The sequence below is a fragment of the Astyanax mexicanus genome, chromosome 11, assembly GCF_023375975.1.
Source record: "Astyanax mexicanus isolate ESR-SI-001 chromosome 11, AstMex3_surface, whole genome shotgun sequence".
In the NCBI taxonomy this organism is placed as follows: domain Eukaryota; kingdom Metazoa; phylum Chordata; class Actinopteri; order Characiformes; family Acestrorhamphidae; genus Astyanax; species Astyanax mexicanus.
This window is the reverse complement of record NC_064418.1, coordinates 50,297,501-50,319,737: the sequence shown is the minus strand read 5'-3', so window position 1 is coordinate 50,319,737 and position 22,237 is coordinate 50,297,501. Positions and strand designations below refer to the sequence as shown.

General features: G+C 37.7%; 1 protein-coding gene across 2 annotated transcripts in view; it reads right to left on the bottom strand.

The window, feature by feature from the left end:
- Positions 1-22,237, bottom strand: part of cerkl (ceramide kinase-like) — a 91,901-nt gene that overhangs the window by 21,391 nt on the left and 48,273 nt on the right. For both annotated transcript variants that reach the window (XM_022664375.2, XM_022664374.2), the window contains exons 4-5: positions 20,602-20,665; positions 9,475-9,617 (exon numbers count right to left, since the gene is read on the bottom strand). In XM_022664375.2, coding sequence (XP_022520096.2) covers positions 9,475-9,617; positions 20,602-20,665 — 207 coding nt within the window. The remainder of the gene's footprint in view (positions 1-9,474; positions 9,618-20,601; positions 20,666-22,237) is intronic.

The following is a 22,237-nucleotide window of genomic DNA, read 5'->3' as shown; positions in this document are numbered from 1 at the left end:
TCTTTTAGTAAACTTTACTTCATTTATTTTACTGAATCAATCCTTTCTTTTAGTAAACTTTACTTCATTTATTTTTACTGAATCAATCCTTTCTTTTAGTAAACTTTACTTCATTTATTTTTACTGAATCAATCCTTTCTTTTAGTAAACTTTACTTCATTTATTTTTACTGAATCAATCCTTTCTTTTAGTAAACTTTACTTCATTTATTTTTACTGAATCAATCATTTCTTTTAGTAAACTTTACTTCATTTATTTTTACTGAATCAATCCTTTCTTTTAGTAAACTTTACTTCATTTATTTTACTGAATCAATCCTTTCTTTTAGTAAACTTTACTTCATTTATTTTTACTGAATCAATCCTTTCTTTTATTAAACTTTACTTCATTTATTTTTACTGAATCAATCCTTTCTTTTAGTAAACTTTACTTCATTTATTTTTACTGAATCAATCCTTTCTTTTATTAAACTTTACTTCATTTATTTTTACTGAATCAATCCTTTCTTTTAGTAAACTTTACTTCATTTATTTTTACTGAATCAATCCTTTCTTTTAGTAAACTTTACTTCATTTATTTTACTGAATCAATCCTTTCTTTTAATAAACTTTACTTCATTTATTTTTACTGAATCAATCCTTTCTTTTATTAAACTTTACTTCATTTATTTTTACTGAATCAATCCTTTCTTTTAGTAAACTTTACTTCATTTATTTTTACTGAATCAATCCTTTCTTTTATTAAACTTTACTTCATTTATTTTTACTGAATCAATCCTTTCTTTTAGTAAACTTTACTTCATTTATTTTTACTGAATCAATCCTTTCTTTTATTAAACTTTACTTCATTTATTTTTACTGAATCAATCCTTTCTTTTAGTAAACTTTACTTCATTTATTTTTACTGAATCAATCCTTTCTTTTAGTAAACTTTACTTCATTTATTTTTACTGAATCAATCCTTTCTTTTATTAAACTTTACTTCATTTATTTTTACTGAATCAATCCTTTCTTTTATTAAACTTTACTTCATTTATTTTTACTGAATCAATCCTTTCTTTTATTAAACTTTACTTCATTTATTTTTACTGAATCAATCCTTTCTTTTAGTAAACTTTACTTCATTTATTTTTACTGAATCAATCCTTTCTTTTAGTAAACTTTACTTCATTTATTTTTACTGAATCAATCCTTTCTTTTAGTAAACTTTACTTCATTTATTTTTACTGAATCAATCCTTTATTTTAGTAAACTTTACTTAATTGCTGCATACAATATTACCTAATTACAATTACTTTATTTATACAATATTACTGAAATACTTTATGATGCATAATATATTATAATTCCTGAAATTTAATATTTTTAGTTAAAACATACATATTACACTGTCTCAACATATGGATGGCATGTAATTTATAATACATTTTTAGTATACTAAAAGGAAAGTATTACATGCCATCCATATGTTGAGATAGTGTAATATAATTATATAATTATAATATATTATGTATCATAAAGTATTTCAGTAATATTGTATCAATTAAGTAATTGTAATAGGGAATATTGTATGCGGAATCAAGTAAAGTTTACTAAAAGAAAGGATTGACTGAAGTTCAGTTCAGTTATTTACTGTGTGTAACATTGAAGTCTTTAAACTAATTTTATCTGAAATTAAATTTACTTAAAAAAAGCAAATGCAAAAATGTGAAACTTTTTTTAAAGTTTAAATTTTACACATCATTTGTTTTTTCAGTGTACTAAAACATCTGAAGGATTTTATGGTTTAGAATTTGTGTTTAGAGAGAAAATCACAATGTCCTGTGTCCAATATTAACCAGCCAATCAGCCATCAGCTGCCGGAGCCCCGAGAGAGCAAAGTTGTCCTTGCTGTCTCTCTGGGAGGGTACAGTACAGTAGATGGCGCTCTCTCTTTCCCCTCATCACTCCTCCTAGGGTGATGTGGATCAGCACAAGGCTGCGTCTGTGAGCTGATGTATCAGAACCGAGTCGCTGCGCTTTCCTCTGAGCGTTAGCGCTGTGATGCTACTCGGCGCAAAGTTTAAAAAGAGGCGGAGTCTGACTTCACATGTATGGGAGGAGGCGTGTGCTGGTCTTCTTCACCCTCCTGGTGTTGGAGCATCACTAGTGATGGGGGGGGGATATACAGCTGAGTTAGTATACAGAGAAACAGAAACACAACTACAGTCCAGTGTGTAATTATTATATTATACAACTACAGAGTGAAATATATGATCTGTGGAGCTCAAAATAAGATGGATGATGGGTGTAGAAACACGGAGGTGGTGTTAATGTAATGGCTGGTTGGTGTAAATAGCTATAACCTTGAGAGACACACACACAAGGGTCTCTGCCAGATTTATGGTGGCACAAGGTCACAAGGGCCTTGTGCTCAATTCCAGACCTGCTACACACACACACACACACACACACACACTACTTCCTGGCGTCTCTTGGTGTGTCCATATGCTGTGCTGATTTCGGTAAAAGCTATCTCCTTGTTTTCTGCTTTGCTGTCTAAAATACATACAAATCAGTCTCTCCCTCTCTGTCTCTTTGTTAAAGCAAGCAAGCCATCAACCGTGCACCGTGCAGCTTGATTTAGGGCGTGTCAGTGTGTTTTTGCTATCATAACGACAGGAAAAGTACACCTAGCTCAGCTCGAAACGCAAAGCAAAAATTCTGTACTAATTCTCTTAATTAATCATGGGTCTGCTTAATTTTGGGCATAACGTGAAACAATAAACCAATCAGAGTGTCTCATCATTGCTCATCATTCCCTTTAAGAGTAGATCAGGTGAGCTCTGACTTTGGCGGATTGCTGTTGTAACGGTGCAGCTACCTGGACGTGTCCAACAAACGCTTCTCTTCTCAGCAGAGGAAACTGAGCTGCTGGTTGACGCTGTGAAGGAGCTCCAGCAGCTCATTTACGGGAACAGCAATGTTTTTTTTTTGTTTAGTATTTGTATGCCAAGATAGCGATGAACGTCTGATTGTTGGCGTCTGTCTAGGTTGTATTCAGTCAGTGGAGCTCCTGTGTTTTCTGTTACCAAGATAAACAAGCAAAACTCCAGAAATGTACCTGAACACACCTCATTTCCAGAACACCACGCCCATCAGTGTAGATATATATTCAGAAGCTCTGGTGCTACTTAGGTAAAAGGGGTAAAAATAGTAATGATAGCGATGAGCATCGCGCCATGAGACCTGTAGATGTTCTGTAGATGTTCTAACTCAAGTCATGTCTAAGACGTCACAGTTTGGTCTTGAGATTCTTACACTCTTCCGTTTTTCCAGTTTCAAAACATCATCTTTATTAAGAAAATAAAGATTTTCACTTTTCAATCTCTGCATCGACCAATCTGCAGTAAGCAGCTGCCTTGTTGTTGAAAGAATGGTTCCATTACTCTCCAAAACTCAAATTCCTGCTAGTCTACAGGAGAGAACCAATGGCCTGCAGGTCCCAAGCCCATATTTTCAACCTGGCAACCCCAAACTGACTTCTCACAGGTTCAGTAAAGCTTTTCCAACATCACAACATCACATCAGCTACTTCTGTGGGTGGAGCCTCAACAGATCAATTACCGCCGTAAATCATCTAAATACAAAAAAACCTAAACATCTCCATTTCCAGCGCTGGTGTGAAGCTCATTGTTCTCCGCAGTATTGCTGCTGATCTCCACCTGAGCTCGGCTTTGTGCTCCGGAGGAAAATGGCGCTTTCTTCATTACGGCTGTTCAACATCAATTGTTCGGTGGCATTGTTGTTTGGCTGGCGCTGGTGGAGTAATCACCACACTCACTAATCCCCCCATCCCAAAAAAGACGAGGGGAAAACGAGCGCTTGAGTCTGTGCCAACATCGCAATGGCTTCCATATATTAACCATCTCCATTCCAGCACCAGCGTGATGGATGGCATGATGTGACACGAGAGGGGGCACGGAAAGAGAGAGAACGAGAAAGAGAGAGAGAGAGAGAGAGAGAGAGAGAGAGAGAGAGATGAAAAGGCAAAGAATGAAATACACAAATAAGGAAAGAAATAAAATTTAAATAAATATAAAATTAGAGAAATAAGAATGAGTGGGTAAGATGGAGACTTACAGAAAGACAGAAAGAGACAGATAGATAGAATAATAGAATGAAACACAATAAGAATGAAAAAGAGAATAAAGAAAGCGAACAAAAGCAATAAAGGAAACAAAAGAAATAAAGGAAAGTATAAATGAGAAATACAGAGAGAAAGAACAGAGAAAGAGAATGAGAGAGAGAGGGGGATAGATAGATAGATGGATAGATGGATGGATGGACAAACAAGTGGATAGACGGATGGAAGGCCTGATATTGAGACGTAAAGACAGACAGATAGATGTATATATTGACAGACATACACACCAACAGACAGAAACAAGGAGAAGAACATACAGAAATGTAGACAGGCAGACAGACGGATAAACAGAACAATAGATAGATAGATAGATAGATAGATAGATAGATAGATAGATAGATAGATAGATAGATAGATAGATAGATAGATAGATAGATAGATAGATAGATAGATAGATAGATAGAACAAAAGACAGTGACGACTTCTACATATAGACAGAAAAAATTAAGAAAGTGAAAGAAGAAGAATGAAAAAGAGAATAAGGGAAGCGAAATAAAGCAAGAAAGGAAACGAGAGAAATTAAAGAACGTATAAAGGAGAAATAAAGAGAGAAAGAACAGAGGAAGAGAATGAGAGAGAGAGAGAGAGAGAGAGGAGGGGGAGGAGAGAGAGAAAAAATGTCCTTGGAAGTGCGAGCACTTCTGCAGAACAATTAACTTAATTAAGCAGACAGCATGAATATTCATAAGGCTGTTAATGTCTCCCCCATCCAGGCAGATGAATGCGGTGCGATGACTCGCTAGTCAAGCATGTCTTAGAGCCTCGTCAAAACCGCACCAACATTTTGGTTCTCTGCCTGGAATATCAAAGAAATTAACAGTCCCACGGAAACCCTTAGGACCGCGCAAATTAATTAGGAGCCCAGGATTTATATGTTATAGCGCGCGTGCGGCGCGGCGTATACGGCCGGCGTGCGGTGGGGAGGCTTTAATTGGTCGTTTTACATGTTCGTGTAGTGTGGTGTAAATAATGTATCTGCGGCGCGGTTCTCCACACAATTACGGCGAGGTTATAAGAGGGGATTATGTTCGATCTGCATATCGCTGTCTATAAGATTCACTTTTAGGATCTAATGAAAGGCAGCCATGCGAATCCAAACCTGATTGACAAACTGAGAAGAAAACAACAGCGTTTGGTTTGGTTTAAGTCAAGGGTTTCAGTCATGTGATATTTTGTTGTTGCGCATTTGCCATTGGTTAATATTAAGAAAAAGGCTAAAAGTAGCGTTCTTACTTTTACACAGTCGATAAAATCAGACTAGTCAAAAGCACCAAATTTACATAGCACTAAACCCATTAGCCAGGATGTACTGCCGAGTTTTACTAATCAATATGTGCTAATTAGCTAGATAGATAGCTAGCTAGACAGCGTTTGGTTTGGTTTAAGTCTCTGAATGTATTCTAGGGTTTCAATCATTGCGACTTTGTCAATGGTCAATAGTAAAAGATGGCTAAAAGTAGCGTTCTTACTTTAGAAGTAAAACACCAGCGCCTAAACACAGTCGATAAAATCAGACTAGTCAAAAAGCATCAGACTTACATAAAACTAAACACTTCTTAGCCAGCTTAACTTAGCTTAGCTTAGCTTAGCTTAGTTTAGTTTAGCTTAGACAGGATGGGATGTACTGACGAGTTTTACTAATCAATCTGTGCTAATTAGATGAATGGACTACCTAGCTACCTATCACATCAGTGCCCATTCCAACAGCAAAGGAAGCTAATGTCTAGAAGGGAGACCAGTGGGTGGATGGGGAAAGACATACAGTTGGATGGATTTGCAAATAGCGTATTAGCTTTTTATTAAAACAAATTGTCAAATGGGGAAGCTACGCTAAGCTAAATATATAGAAGGGATTCTAGACAAGCTTGGACTGCTGTGCTTCCCTCACACTGGATTTGAATAAGTTTTTGTTTGTTGTGTTGTAAGTAACACAAAAGACATGTTACAATCTGTTTTGAGTGTCCAGAACGTCCAAACTCAGACCCATTTGTACAATCTGACAGTAACCAAGCATTTGCTGTGGTTGCCCTGAAACTGTGGAATGAGTTGCCACTGCAGATTCGATTGGCACCCTCTCTGTCACATTTTAAATCCAGTCTTAAATTGTTTTGTTCTTTTAAATTTGTTTTATTACTACTATAGTTTAATGTGTGACATTTGGATTTGATTGAAAAAAAAGCAGATTTCATGTACTGTTTGGGTAGTGTTTCTCTTGGTGACTGATAGACATGCTTCTGTTACACACTAAAACCCATTTTTTTACAGTTAAAACACTTTGAGAGGGGGAGATCATTGGATTCAAAGAACATTTGAATGATAATTTCAATAAACTGCACACCATCTAGGCTTGGTGTTGTGAACAAGCAGCCTGGACTGATATAGAGTTTTTTTTTGCAAAACTATCGCTTTAATGACACAGAAACTGAACACTGTGGAGTTGGGTGTGTTTCAAAAGTTGGAACAAAGAGACGAGTCTAGCCCACCTGGATGACCCCCGTCTGGACTCTAATTATTAAAATATTTAAACCGGAGAGAGAGATAAAGAGAGATAGAGAGAGATAAAGAGAGATAGAGAGAGATAGAGAGAGATAGAGAGTGGGTCTTTTTCCACCACAGTTGTGACAGGAAACTGTTTACGAATGCCCCCCCGGGAGCGGGCTCTAATGAAGAGAAAGCGTGACCCGGTCCGGCGAGTGGAGGATTTGGAGGGTTTCCATCTCTCTGAACAGCAGCACTCTATTTTACTGCACCCCAAACGACAAGTGAAGGTCACACTGCTGCTCCACTAACTACATCCTGCTCTCCTCCACACAGCATCCACTCCGCTTATACACTCACACATCAGATAGATAGATAGATAGATAGATAGATAGATAGATAGATAGATAGATAGATAGATAGATAGATAGATAGATAGATAGATAGATAGATAGATAGATAGATAGATAGATAGATAGATAGATTCTAAAGAAGCCTGAACGAAGGTATATTGAGAGAAAAATGTGCCGAATGTAATGAAAAGAACCAACTGGTCCAACTGTTAAGGATGGTGGTAAGTGGACCATGGATTGAGTTTGTATTGCAGCCAGTGTTGTTTAGAAAACACTTGGCAACAAACTAACAATACCATAGCAATCACCTGGGATTCCATATCACCTTTATCTGTGACAGACAGATAGATGAACAGATAGACAGGAAGACAGATACACTGATAGATTGATAGACTGTTAAGGAGTTAAGATGAGTGGACTATGATTTGGATTTGTGTTGCTGCCAGTGGCACACAGATTGTGTTGCAGCCAGTGACGCCATAGCAACTATTTTGAAAACACTTGGCGACACCACATCAACCACCTAACTAGGTTACGATTGCAACCATATCATAGCAACCCATGAGAAGCATTTTATCTGTGACAGACAGATTGATAAATAGATAGAACATCATCTAAAGAAGCCTGAACAAATGTATATTTGGAGAAGAAAAGATGCAGAATTTTGTGATAAGAAGAGTGGTCCAACTGTTAAGCATGGTGGTGGGTGTACTATGATTTGGAATTGTGCTGCAGCCAGTGGAACAAGAAGAAATATGGAAAAACAATCTTTGTTATTTACAGTTTGTAATATTTGGCCAGTGACACCATAGCAATTATTTAGAAAACACTTGGTGACAGCACAGCAACCACCTAGCTACCACTGCAACCACTTAGCAATAACCTAACAAAAAACATAGCAGAGTGGAGCTGAGTGGAGCTGAATGGAGCTAAATAGAGCTGAATGGAGCTGAATTGTGCTGAGTGGAGGCGGAATTGAGCTGAGTGGAGCTGAATGGAGTTGAATGGAGCTGAATGGATCTGAGTGGAGATGAAAATGAGCTGAATGGAGCTGAGTGGAGTAGAATGGAGCTAAAAGGAGCTGAATGTGGTTGAATGGAGCTAAAATGGAGCTGAATGGAGCCGGAATTGAGCTGAGTGGAGCAGAATGGAGTTGAATGGATCTGAGAGGAGATAAAAATGAGCTGAATGGAGCTGAGTTGAGCAGAATGGAGCTAAAAGGAGCTCAATGTAGTTGAATGGAGCTAAAATGGAGCTGAATGGAGCTGAATGGAGCTGAATAGTGGGTCTGTGTTACAGATGCACTTGAAGGTAATTATCCCGGCGTGCGGTCGGGCCACTCCCGGACCCGGCTGTGATTAAATCAATTTGATAATGATACAGCAGCTCAGTGCTGTTCTGAGCGAGCTGTTTGTTTTCGCTAGAGGAGCTTCACAACACAATCAGACTAAATCAATGTGACAGGGGAGGATGGGGATGTTTTGGAGGATTGTTTTCACTGGAGGAATCCGGACCTGATTTCACACGCCAAGAAAACAGCAACTGGCCACTACTGGAATTCTGCAGCAGGTTTATTACAGGAAGAGCCTGAAAACATGTCTAATTTACGCAAACTTCACTTTTATCTCACATACACACTATACAGTGATATGAAAAAGAATTTCAAAGCAGCCCCAGACTATCACACTACCACCACCATGTTTTACGCACAGTATGATGTTGTTTTTCTGAAACTGTGTGTTAGTTTTACGCCACATATAACAGGACACACACCTTTATAGAAAATTATTTAGTAAACCAAAAAGTGTTAAACAAACCAGAATATGTTTTGTATTTTAGATTCTTCAAAGTAGCTCCTCTTGCTTAGATGATCAGCTTTACACATTTTCTACATTTTCTACATTTTCTAAAATGTATTTTTTATGTCATTTTGTAAATAAATAAGTGTCAAATGTTTTTTTTTTTTTTGTCAAAAATAGTAGCATTGTAGATAAATCTTAAAGTCATCCAAGCTCCTCTTGTTTAGATGATCAGTTTTGAACATCTCTGCTGGATTTTCTCAGTCAGTTTTATGAGGTAGAGTCTCCTGGAATTCAGTCTTTCAGTTAACAGCTGTGCTGAACTCATCAAGAGTTAATTACTTGAATTTCTTGTCTCTTAATGTTAAAGTTTGAGAGCATCAGTTAAAGTAAAGTAGTGAAGAGGTAGAGTTACAGGTATACAGTGAATAGTGAATATTTGAGTAATGTTCGAATCCAGATTATGAGAAGCAAGTGCAGTCAGTGCAAATACCATCAAAAATGTTATAATGGTGAAACTGGCACTCATCAGGACTGCCCCTGTAAAGGAAGAGCGAGAGATACGGATACACACACACATCTCAGAGCGTGGCAAAGTGTGTGTGTGTGTGTGTGAACAGCTGCTGGAGATTCATAAGGCCACCACCCAGACCCCTCACCTGCTGGGATTACACCCAGAGGAAGTGCTGCTTGGACAGGCATGAAAATGGAGTCTGTGTCCCTCCCAGCATCCATCTGGGCCCGGAGCAGCAAACCATGAGCCACTTCAGCTACAGACCCATCTCCACCTACACACACCACACTGAGAGAGAGAGAGAGAGAGAGAGAGAAGAAATACATGTAAGAGCAGCCAGGTCCTTATATATAAACATTGCATTGAGTAAATAAAGATTATATATGTGTATAACAGTGTTTCCATCACATTCTGAACATTCTCTGCTTCCAAATGTTATGAAACATTATAAAAACGCAATTACAAAACTCTGCAGAGGACTTTTAATTTGAAACACTGATACACAAGGAAGACAATCAGGTGCTAATCAGATTAATGCAGTTAGGAATAGTTAAGAATCGGTAATAATTAAGCAATAATACACTCGAGGTTCGAGCTATAATGTGTAATATTGGCACTGCTGTGCCGCGGTCATATTACACGTTATAGCATGAACCTCGAGTGTATTATACCACAGTTCCATTATCATCATTTATTGAAAGATTTTAAAGAGTTAAAGAGGAGAAAATATGATCTGTTTGGTTATAAAAACTCCACCAGTTAAAATAGTTCCATTACTGCTCTGTTTGTTTGTAGCTGCGCAGTTTGGCTTGTAAGCGCTGCATCGTTGCTAGGTTACCTGTGTGTGGCAGAGTAATACAGTAATACATGGACAGCTTCGGTTACAGTGCATTACCGGCTGATAACGGCACTCATAGAACGCCTCTCACCCAATCACATTGCACGATCAGAAGTAACTGTGGTATAATGAAAAATATACTATTAGCAATCTACAAAAGTGTCATTACTGTGATTTACAGGAGAAATATATCCACTGAATTTTAACCACAATGTTTTGTAGATATATAGCAGAGACGTTATTAATGAGACAGGCCTCTGACCGCTGTATGAACGTGATTTCTCATAATGTTAACATTGTCGTCTGTTTATGGATGAAGTCATAAAGCCCCACCTTTTTTTAAAAAAAAAAAGAGCCAATCAGATTGCTGCTTGTTAAGAGATTGGAGTTGAGTAAGCATACAGGTGAAGACACCCCACTTGCTGTTTAGATCTGCGCAGGTGCAGTAGCAATAACAAGCCAAAAAATCAAGTTTTGGTTTATTTTTTACTCAAATTGTTCATAAAGATTTTATCAGCTTTTATCAGTGATGTAAAATTATAGTGTTTAAATGGTAATTAGACCCTAAGTTTAGAATAGTTTGGTCTGATTGTTACATAATATGATAGTTACATGCTAATTATATGTTCTACAGCAGGAATATGGTATTATATAATTTCGAAATGTCTGCTGGTGTTTATTTTTATGTGTTTTTTAACATAAATATGTTTTAAATTGAACATAAGCTCACTGTCAATATTTGCTAAAGAGTTACAAAAATAAAAACTGATTATAATAACCTCTATTTACTCTGATATAGTGACTGAAATAGCTGGGAGAATGTTCTAATATGGTGTTTTTGTGTATTTTTACCTTTAAATATACACTAAAGTAGCTTAGTTTGATAAGGTAGCACAGCTTGCATATAGCAGAGGTCTAAATACCAGGGTTGCCAGATTCCTACATCAGCTTTCCAGCTTAAATTTTTGATGTTTAAAATGTGGGCCTGCTGACGCTGCTGAACAAATTCAAAGAGGAAAGACTATGAAATAAATACAAAAGCCTTTAATAATTTAATAATATATAATTTTATCACTATTTCATTAATGTATTATTGTAAATGAAGAAAAGTCGTGACATAATTATGATTATAGCAGTCATGCGAGCCTGGCTTTATTAGAGGAATTCATTTCAATTAATGGGAGTGATAATTCCCGTTCTGCCTGTACTGAAGTGCGGATTAGGCTCTGAGGGAGACGAGCGTTTTAATTGGGAAACATCCTTTTTTCTGCCGGATAAAAAAGTGTCACATCTCTGCAGAAAAAATCAATCATTAAGAATGGCTGAGCCTGTTAATCTGCTTTTAAGCACATTACTAATAAATGAGCAGAGCCCAGCAAAGCAGATTACGCTTATTTCAGAAATGCCTTTTTAACCCAACCTCCCGTCTCCAACACGGATTTAGGTTCAGGATTCACCTCCAGCAGAGGAAACGTTAGAACTTAAATCCAGCAGGTGAGTGGGTGGAGTCTGAAATTGACCCGTTTTAAAGTTTGAAGATCTAGGAACAATAGTTAAAAGTATTTTTTTTTCAGTATTAAACTTCTGCATGCCTTAATTAGTGTAATCAACATATAATATAATATAATAAATGGTTCATCTAAAATTAAAACTAAAACTAAAAGTAAAACTAAAAGTAAAACTAAAACTAAATTGCAATATTATGTTTTAATTCTGGAATTTTGAAGATGGTTTATTACAGGAATAGCCTGAAAACACGTCTAATTTTTGCAACATTCCCTTTATCTCAAATCCAAAAAAAAAAAAAACACTTTTAACTATTTTTCCTAGATCTTCAATCTTTAAAACGGGTCAATTTGACCCAGAAATTAACAGGAGGATTAATACTTACAGCCTGACTCCACCCACTCACCTGCTGGATTTAAGGTTTAATACTTAATTTTAAAACTAAAACTTGCAATATTATGTTTCAATTCTGGAATTTTGAACAATACTGAGTGTAAGATACACCCAGTAGAAAAAAAATATAATACTTATTATATTAAATTATTTATTTTAAACAAATCAGATATGTTTCATATTTTACAATGGGCAGCTTTAGGTCTTAAATCCAGCAGGTGAGTGGGTGGAGTCAGGCTGTAAGTATTAATCCTCCTGTTAAGTTTTGGGTCAAATTGACCCGTTTTAAAGTTTGAAGATCTAGAAAAGATAGTAAAGTATGAAACTAAGTAAGGAAAAATACTTTAATGAAGATAAATGAATTTCAGTTGATCTGAAATGAAGAATTTCAAAAGTGCAGTCACCGCAAAAAACGTCAAAAACATTATAATGATGAAACTGGCACTCATCAGCCTTAGAACGCACAAATTATGTAAATAAATAAATAAATAAAATTGATAAAAAGAAACAAAACACATTGAATGAGAAGAGATTTTGACTGGAACTGTAATAATAAGCAGAATTAATGTGTTTTTCTTTGACTGGATTTGAGAATTCTGCTTTAAATTGCCCTCTTTCAGAAAATAGGTGACCGAATGTAAACAGAACACCCTGCTAGTTTAAGTGTGTGTGAGTGTGTGTGTGTGTGTGTGTGTGTAGAGGGGGTGTTTTCCCTCTGAAACACTCAGCACCTGCCTAAAAGAACTTCTTGTGCTTTATCTGAAGGTGTAAAACCACAGCAAAATCAAAAGCTGTAGAACCACTTTGATCTGAATGAGTGTAATCTGAGTAAACGTTCGGACACACCTACAGTACTTCTACTGTCCTACATTGTGATGATCATCGCTATCTTACACCCCACCAACACTATATTTTCACTCCTTCCTCCTGTCTGGTTTAAGCAGCAGCAGATCTTCTGAATACATCTACACTGATGGGCGTGGTGTTCTGGAAATGAGGTGTGTTCAGGTACATTTCTGGAGTTTTGCTTGTTTATCTTGGTAACAGAAAACACAGGAGCTCCACTGACTGAATACAACCTAGACAGACGCCAACAGTCAGATGTTCATCGCTATCTCGACAATGCAGCAGTTCACAAACCCAACTTTTACATCAACAATAAACAGAATAGTAAATAAAATAACATTGCTGTTTCCGTAAATGAGCTGCTGGAGCTCCTTCACAGCGTCAACCAGCAGCTCAGTTTCCTCTGCTGAGAAGAGTTTGTTGAACACGTCCAGGTAGCTGCACCGTTAAAATAGCAATCCTCCAAAGACAGAGCTCACCTGGTTCTGCTCTTAAAGAGAATGATGAGCAAGTGACACTCTGATTGGTTTATATTATTTCACGTTACGCCCAAAATTTTACACAACCATGATTAATTAAAAGAATTAGTGGGGCTGTCACTATAATCAGGGGATCGCCGGTTCGAATCCTGTTCATGCAGCTTCAAGCCATCAACTGCTGGAGCCCTGAGAAAGCACACACAGTTGGTCTTGCTCTCTCTCTGGGTGGGTACAGTACAGTAGATGGCGCTCTCTCTTTCCCCTCATCACTCCTAGGGTGATGTGGATCGGCACAAGGCTGCGTCTGTGAGCTGATGTATCTTTCCTCCGAGCGTTAGCGCTGTGATGCTACTCGGCAAAAGAGTTCAAAAAGGGGCGGAGTCTGACTTCACATGTATTGGAGGAGGCGTGTGCTGGTCTTCTAAACCCTTCTGGTGTTGGAGCATCACTAGTGATAGGCGGAGTCCTAATGAGTAGGGTAACTGAGTACAAATTAGAAATCTTCGTTTCGAGCTGCGCAATGATTACTTTTCCTGTCGTTACAATAGCAAAGGCATACAGACACATCCTAAATCAAACTGCATGGTTAGAACGCTAAAACAAGGCCTTTAATGTCTGTTATTAGTTATTATTTTTAGTTATTTTTAGCATAATTAAACTTTCACAAGTCATGTACCAACAAAAGTGGCAAACAATTGCTTGGAAAAACGTGGAAAAACCTTCTTCCATTGATTTTTAATGACGTTCCATAGAAAGTTAAGTAGCGGCTAACGTCGCTAACAATGTTTAGAGCTGATACCGAGTCTCACACAGCTAAACAAGTGTGTGAAAGCTATCAATTAGGTGTTTTGTGTCTGAAGTCTGGCAGTTCTGCAGGTGGATATCAGCTGGAGACCCCGGCGCTCGGCCTGTGAAGCCCCCCGCCGCCCTGTTGCTCGTGGCTGGAGGGCACTGGCAGAAAAAGCTACGCTAAAAACACGGCGTTTCGGTACGAGGTGCCGCTAATTACCATTAATGTGTGAGAACAATGCGTGCAGTCATAGCAGCAGTGACACCTTCTTAACCTGCCTATTGTGCCACACAAACACACACACACACTAAAACACACACACTAATACACACATGCAATTACATAGACAGCTACAGTGTGTGTGTGTGTGTGTGTGTATAAGTGTGTGTGCACTTCACACTCAGCGACCTTGCGAGAAATGTGTCCAAAATAGCACAGTTCCATTAAAAGGGCTGGAACAGTTAGATTACTGAAGTAATTAATGAGTTATGATCTATTAATGAAAAATGTGTGATATTACCTTTTCAAACTTAATTCTTCCGAGGTTAATTAAGCAAGTACAGAGACGGGAGATAATGTGGCTTGTGCGCGAGTGTGTGTGCGAGAGTGTTTGCGCGACTGTGTGCGAGAGTGTGTGCGAGAGTGTGTGTGGGTGTGTGTGGGGGAGGGTGGAGGAAAGTGTTGCTGTCTGCGGAGCGCTACATCAGTTCCTCTCCAACAGAAAGACAATAAGAGATAGTTCTCCGCTTTTATCCGAAGCCTTCAGCGACGTGTTGATGAGACTGGCTGTTTTTACCCCGTCTTTATTAAAACACCTCGGATATCTGAATATCCATAAACCCGCTGCACTTCCTGCACTTCTCCTCCACAACTCAAACACTCTCTACACTGTTTATTTAAAGTGTGTTGGTATTGACTGCAGAAGGAGGCCGGATCTTATTCCAGATCTTTATATTTACAGATCAGGTAGGATCCATTGTCAAAGCTGCCATGTGAAATGATCTTGAGTTGTTGGCAAATTCAGATGTTCACCAGAGAAGTTTGGTGTAATGGATGTAGGATATAACTAGAAATAATTTGATAAAGAATGGTGGAGATTGGTGGAGAATGTTGGGGTTTGGTGGAGATTGATGGTGTTTGGTGGAGAATGATGATGGACAATGCTGGGTTCTGCTAAAATGTTGGACTTTGGTGTAGAATGTTGAAGTTTGGTGAAAAATGCTGGAATCTGGAACAATATAGGAGTTCGGTGTAGAATGTTGGAGTTTGATGGAGAACGTTGGAATCTGGAACAATACAGAATTTTGGAGGAGAATGTTGGAGTTTGGTGGAGAATATTGGATTCTGGAACATTAAAAGAGTTTGGTGGAGAATGTTGACGATTGGTGGACAAAGTTGGAGCCTGGTGTAGAATACTGGAGTTTGTAGTCTGGTGAAGAATACAGAAGTTTGGTGTACAATACCAGAGATTTGTTGAGAATGTTAGAGTCTGGTGGGGAATACAGGAGTTTGGTGGAGAACAGTGGGGTTTGCCCGGAAATGATTTGGTTTAGCTTGTTGAGTTGAGTTAAATGGAGAATGCAAGAAATTGGCGTAAAACATTGGAGATAACAATATGCATGCAATGCATTACTGAAAAAGCCTGAGCCAAAAGGTTCTCCACTTTTTCCCAAAGGCTTTAGGAAAGTGTTGATGACACTTCCAGTTTTTACTCTGTCTTTAATAAAACACCATTTTTATTAAATGACCATTTCTTGGCCATGAAAAGCCTAAAACAGGCTAAAGCTCAGGCACAATCAAAGTAAATTGGGTTCCTTCCCAGTTCTGGAGCAGTGGGAAGAGTTTAAACCCAAAACCTCCAAGATAAGAACCAGCAGATTCTACACAACGGTTTGAATGACTGATTTCCAGCATTAGATTATCCTGTTTTGTAAGAATAGTAAAAACTCTTGGGTTTTTCTTCACTCCCGCTTAAGTAGCTTAGCTATCCTTACTGAGACTTAAGCAGTGATTTGTCGTGAAGCAGAAAATTACATTTTGATAGAACTGCTCGAGCAGCATTTTTACAAATCTCCACAAAATCAGGTTTAGTGAATGAGGAATAAACTGATCTGGAGATGGAGTACAATCATAATCATTATGGATGCTGTGTAAGTCTAATCCATTTTCCAATATCAAAAACTTAATAACTTTTCTAATGAATGTTTTTTTTCAGCTACTTTAAGTAAATGCACACACAGCTTTTATAGTTCTTTGTATAGTAAAAAAGAAGAACTGCCAATAGAATAGGGCTTTCTGGAGCACATAATATAATAATGCACAGCAATGCTCCAAAACAAACAGTAGAAAATCTTTCCTCAACATTAGAGACAGTTACTCCAACAAATGAATGATATAACAAACAGCTTTGGAGCTTTCTACTTTCTAAAGCAAAAAATGAGTACTTTTTAGAATATTTTGTATATATACAATAGTATAGCAAACACTCCATGATATCAAAATGATACATACTAGTTTAATCTGCACCTTTTACATACTAAACCCCATGTAATTCTGTATAAGTTTAGTTTTCTGTTAGTTTCTGTTAGATACTAATTTTTAATAATAAGTTGCAGCAATTGCTGAGACAGATTTGCACATTGCACACACATTCAGTTTGTATAGTTGTATAGTAGATTAGAAGTATTGCCAATAGAATAAGACTCTCTATAACAATAAGTTCAGTAAAAATTAAGCTATTTTCTCCATGCCTTATGGCAGGCATGGGCTATAGAAGGGTTTAAACCCCCAGTATTGAGCAGTGGAGTAGTGGAAGAACTGGGAATAATGGAGCTCCATCCAATACTGGATGGCATGAGTTGGTGAGTTGGGTATGAGGTGAGGTGGAGATCATCAAATCCATAGAGTTTCTCTTTTTAAAATTCTGCATTTGTTTAGTTTAGCACCTTTTTTGGCGTCCCACAGGGCTCAGTTTTAGGGTTTATGAAGCTGTGGGAACGCACATAACTAAAGGGGTTAACTCTCTATGGAATATCGGAGAGGGTTTGGAAAATTCCAGCAGGATTCCTGCTCTCTGAACGTCCTGAGGAAGAGGAGGAAGAGGAAGAACAGGAGGTAATCGCTCGCGAAGTGGAGGATCACGAGCCGGCCCCTCCCTCACCTGTTCCCCATCTGTCCCTCAGCTCAAGTGGCAGCCAAGGCCAGAGCTGCTGGAGACCTACCTTAAGCCCAGAACACACAAACACTGGACACACACCAGTAAACCCACCAGCAACAACAAGCCCACCAGTTAAAACAAACAAGCAACGCCTGTGACCTACACAACAACCCGACCTTCTCCACACTGAAAAAAACAAACTAATTGTTCACGTCATCATTTTACTTTCACACCATTTCATTCAAAAAACGAACTCTTAATTTAGTCAACTTGTAGATTCAAGTATTGTGGATTTCAAGAATTTAGCTTTCACAGCTTTAAACACAAAAAATATATTAAATAAAATTGCCAACCCTGACAGTAAAACCCTGAGGTAAAACAGCACAGCAACACAGAATGAAGGTAACTTGCTCTTACAGCCTTCAACACTGAGGCCTAGTGTTTGGGGGAGAATTGTGGTGTTTGATGAAGGATGATGGTTTTTGGTGGGAAATTATAGTGTTTGTTGATGGAGAATGATGGTGTTTACTAGTAGAGAATGATGGTGTTTGTGGTACAGAATAATAGTGTTTATTGGTGGTGAATAATGGTGTTTGTTGGTGAATGCTGGTGTTTGGGCGGAAAATAATGACGTTTACTGTAGAATGACTGAGATTGAGTTATTTAGGGAATGATGGTGTTTGTTGGTTGAGAATGATGGTATTAATTGGCAGAGAATGTAATGGTGTTTAATGGTGAAGAATAATGGTGTTTATTGGTCAAGAAGGATGGCATTTAGTTTGCAGAATTATAAGGTTCGGAGGTGAATGATGGTGATTGTTGGTGAATGATGGTGTTTGCTGAAGAATATTGGCATGTGCCAGAGAACGACAGTGAGGATTTTGTCTAGAAATGTTGGGATTTGGTAAAGAATTATAAAGTTTGGTATACACCGAGGGATGATGGTGCTTTGTGTAAAAGTACAGTATTTGACAGGATATTTTGACATTTTGCAAAAATTATAATAATTGGTGAAGAATGTTGGTTAATGTTGCTTTTTTAGAAAAGGTTTGTTTTTATTGGAGCATTGGGTATCTGTAATGGTATTTGTCAGAAAAAAGTTGGGATTTGGTAAAGCATTGTAGAATTTGGTAAGAAATTTGATTTGCATTGAAGAATGATGATAATTGGTGTAAAATGATGCTAATTGACCAGAAATTTTATGAAAAACGTTGGAATCTATTGAGGAATCATTGAGTTTGGTGGATGAATTGAATATGTTTACTGAATATTAATGCATTTGAGTAGATATATTAGGAATGACGGTGTTTGGTGGAGAATAGTGGAGAAATATTTTACATTTTGTACAGTCAGTCAATGCTTCATAAGTATTAGGACACTCATGCACAGAACATCCACCTCCCGCCATCATTAGCTCCTCTACACAACTCTACACAACTCTACACCACACTACACAACACTACACAACTCTACACAACTCTACACAACACTACACAACTCTACACCACACTACACAACACTACACAACTCTACACAACACTACACAACACTACACAACTCTACACAACTCTACACAACTCTACACAACACTACACAACACTACACAACTCTACACCACACTACACAACACTACACAACTCTACACAACACTACACAACTCTACACAACTCTACACAATACTACACAACTCTACACAACTCTACACAATACTACACAACTCTACACAACACTACACAACTCTACACAACACTACACAACTCTACACAACTCTACACAACACTACACAACTCTACACAACTCTACACAACACTACACAACTCTACACAACACTACACAACACTACACAACACTACACAACTCTACACAACACTACACAACTCTACACAACTCTACACAACTCTACACAACACTACACAACTCTACACAACTCTACACAACTCTACACAACACTACACAACACTACACAACACTACACAACTCTACACAACTCTACACAATACTACACAACTCTACACAACTCTACACAATACTACACAACTCTACACAACACTACACAACTCTACACAACACTACACAACTCTACACAACTCTACACAACTCTACACAATACTACACAACTCTACACAACTCTACACAACTCTACACAACACTACACAACTCTACACAACTCTACACAACTCTACACAACTCTACACAACTCTACACAACACAGCAGATCATTCCAGAACATTTGCTCATCCTATTCCCTCTGTCTCCAACCCAAACGCCACGCTGGGATTTTAATCAAAAAGCAGGGCGCCAGACTAAGCAAACCCCATCCAAACACACACACACAAACACTCACACACACACACACACACACACACACACAGACACACACATCCTTGAGCCTAAATGATGGTGGTGATCTGATGGCTGTGGATGCTGAAGCGATAGAAGCGATAGCCTAGAGAAGCTAACGAAGTGCAGTGCTAGATTATGAAGAGTGTGTGTGTGTGTGTGTGTGTGTGTGTGAAGGTGTGTATGAGTGTGTGAGTGAGCAGGACATGCGGCACTCCATCACTGTTTCCAGAACAGGTAATTAAAGAGCCACCTGCCACAGAGGCCCAGAGCATCCCAATCTAACACACACACACACACACACACACACACACACACACACTCTAATCACAGCATTATCACTATCACTCACTCAGGAAAACACTGCTCTACTGGGGTCGCATTATCTCTCTCTCCCTCAAACCAATGAACTACAACTGAGCTGACCTATATAGCTTAACGGTCAATAGACATGTTACTTTCAGCCCTCACTACAACTCCCATAATTCACCTGCACCCACTATCAATCAGACCCTCACTACAACTCCCATAATTCACCTGCACCCACTATTATCAGCTCTCACTACAACTCCCATAATTCACCTGCACCCACTATTATCAACCCTCACTACAACTCCCATAATTCACCTGCACCCACTATTATCAGCCCTCACTACAACTCCCATAATTCACCTGCACCCACTATTATCAGCCCTCACTACAACTCCCATAATTCACCTGCACCCACTATCAATCAGCCCTCACTACAACTCCCATAATTCACCTGCACCCACTATTATCAGCCCCTCACTACAACTCCCATAATTCACCTGCACCCACTATTATCAGCTCTCACTACAACTCCCATAATTCACCTGCACATTGGTCATAATGTTATGGTTGATCTGTGTACTCTGCATGTACAGTGATGTATTAACACGTACCCGTCATATTCATCCAGTCTGCAGTCCTTCAGGATGGACAGAGCGTGGCCTTTTCTCTCAGTTACTGAAAGGAAAGGAAGAGAAAGAGTTAATGCGTAAATAATTAAATAAATGAATGAATAAATAAAATAAAATAAATAAATAAATAAATAAGGCAGAGCGCTGCAAACTGCCTTTAGTAGCCTTATCCAAGATTTGGCAACCGGCTCCATCTGAGCATATGGTCCTGGCTGTAAAGCAGAATTTATACCCGCATGCTGTTTGCATTTTTAATCAAGAATAAGAGCGAGAGAGCGAAAGAGAGAGAGAGAGAGAGAGAGAGAGAGAGAGAAGTGTGAGAAAGCGAGTGAGAGAATGGCCTTCGCACATTTGCCGCTATGCAAAACAAGGTCACGCGAACAACCGCTGCACATTCAAAACCGCGCACACACACACAACTAAGATATATATATACTGTATATATATATATATAAATATCAGAACCAGCATTAAACAAACCTAAACTTACACTTAGATTGAAAACATATTAAACAATATGTATTAAATATTCCACTGTGTAACAGGTGTAAAAGGTTGATATTTGGACTCCAAAACTAAAAGGTGTGTAGCGTTGTGTAGAGTTGTGTAGAGTTGTGTAGAGTTGTGTGTAGAGTTGTGTAGAGTTGTGTAGAGTTGTGTAGAGTTGTGTGTAGAGTTGTGTAGAGTTGTGTAGAGTTGTGTAGAGTTGTGTGTAGAGTTGTGTAGAGTTGTGTGTAAGAGGGTTGGGCGTGATAATAGAACACAAACAATTCAATATGAAATATATTCTATTTTTTGATTTTTGATTTTTGATTTTCTTTCCTAATGAAAAACAAAGCTAATTGTACTATACAGTATCATATTTTACAGCATTTGATCTCAGTATCTGACATTAAGATTATGCATTAATACAGTAACATTAATCTGTACACTGTATGACATTATGTTGATGTTTGAATCCTTTGATTGATATTTGGACATTATTTTATGTTTATGTTAACCTCATGGCTTGTGATTTAGGGTTTTTCATCTGTTATAAGGTACCAGTCAAAAGTTTGGACACATTTTCTCATACAGTGTTTTTCTTTTTGTCTTTTTATTATTAATAGTAAATGAATAGTGAAGTGATCTATCAGATTATGAAGAAACACATAAGGAATCATGTAGTAACTTAAAAACAGTGTTAAACAAACCAAAATACTCTGATGAATTTATCCTGTACAACAGAGCGAACTTCTGCTCTTCCTTTCCTGGGACGGTCCTGATGAGTGCCAGTTCCATCATTACTATGTTTTTGATGGTGCACTTAAGGATACTTTCAAGTTCTTGAAATAATTATTTTCGGATTGACTGACCTTCATTTCTTAAAATATTTATTTTAAATCTAAAATATAAATGTAATGCAAATACGTTATACAAATATAAATATAAAATTATATTCTGCTGTATTTAACGCTTAATAAATTCAATAGGGAATTAGATACAGCCTCTTTTTGATTACAGCACAGTTTTCCCAATAAACATACAGTAATACTGTATTAGTATTTATTATTATTGTCAATATTTATATCAGTATATTGAATTATATAAATATAATGGTGAAAATGAATGCTGCAGA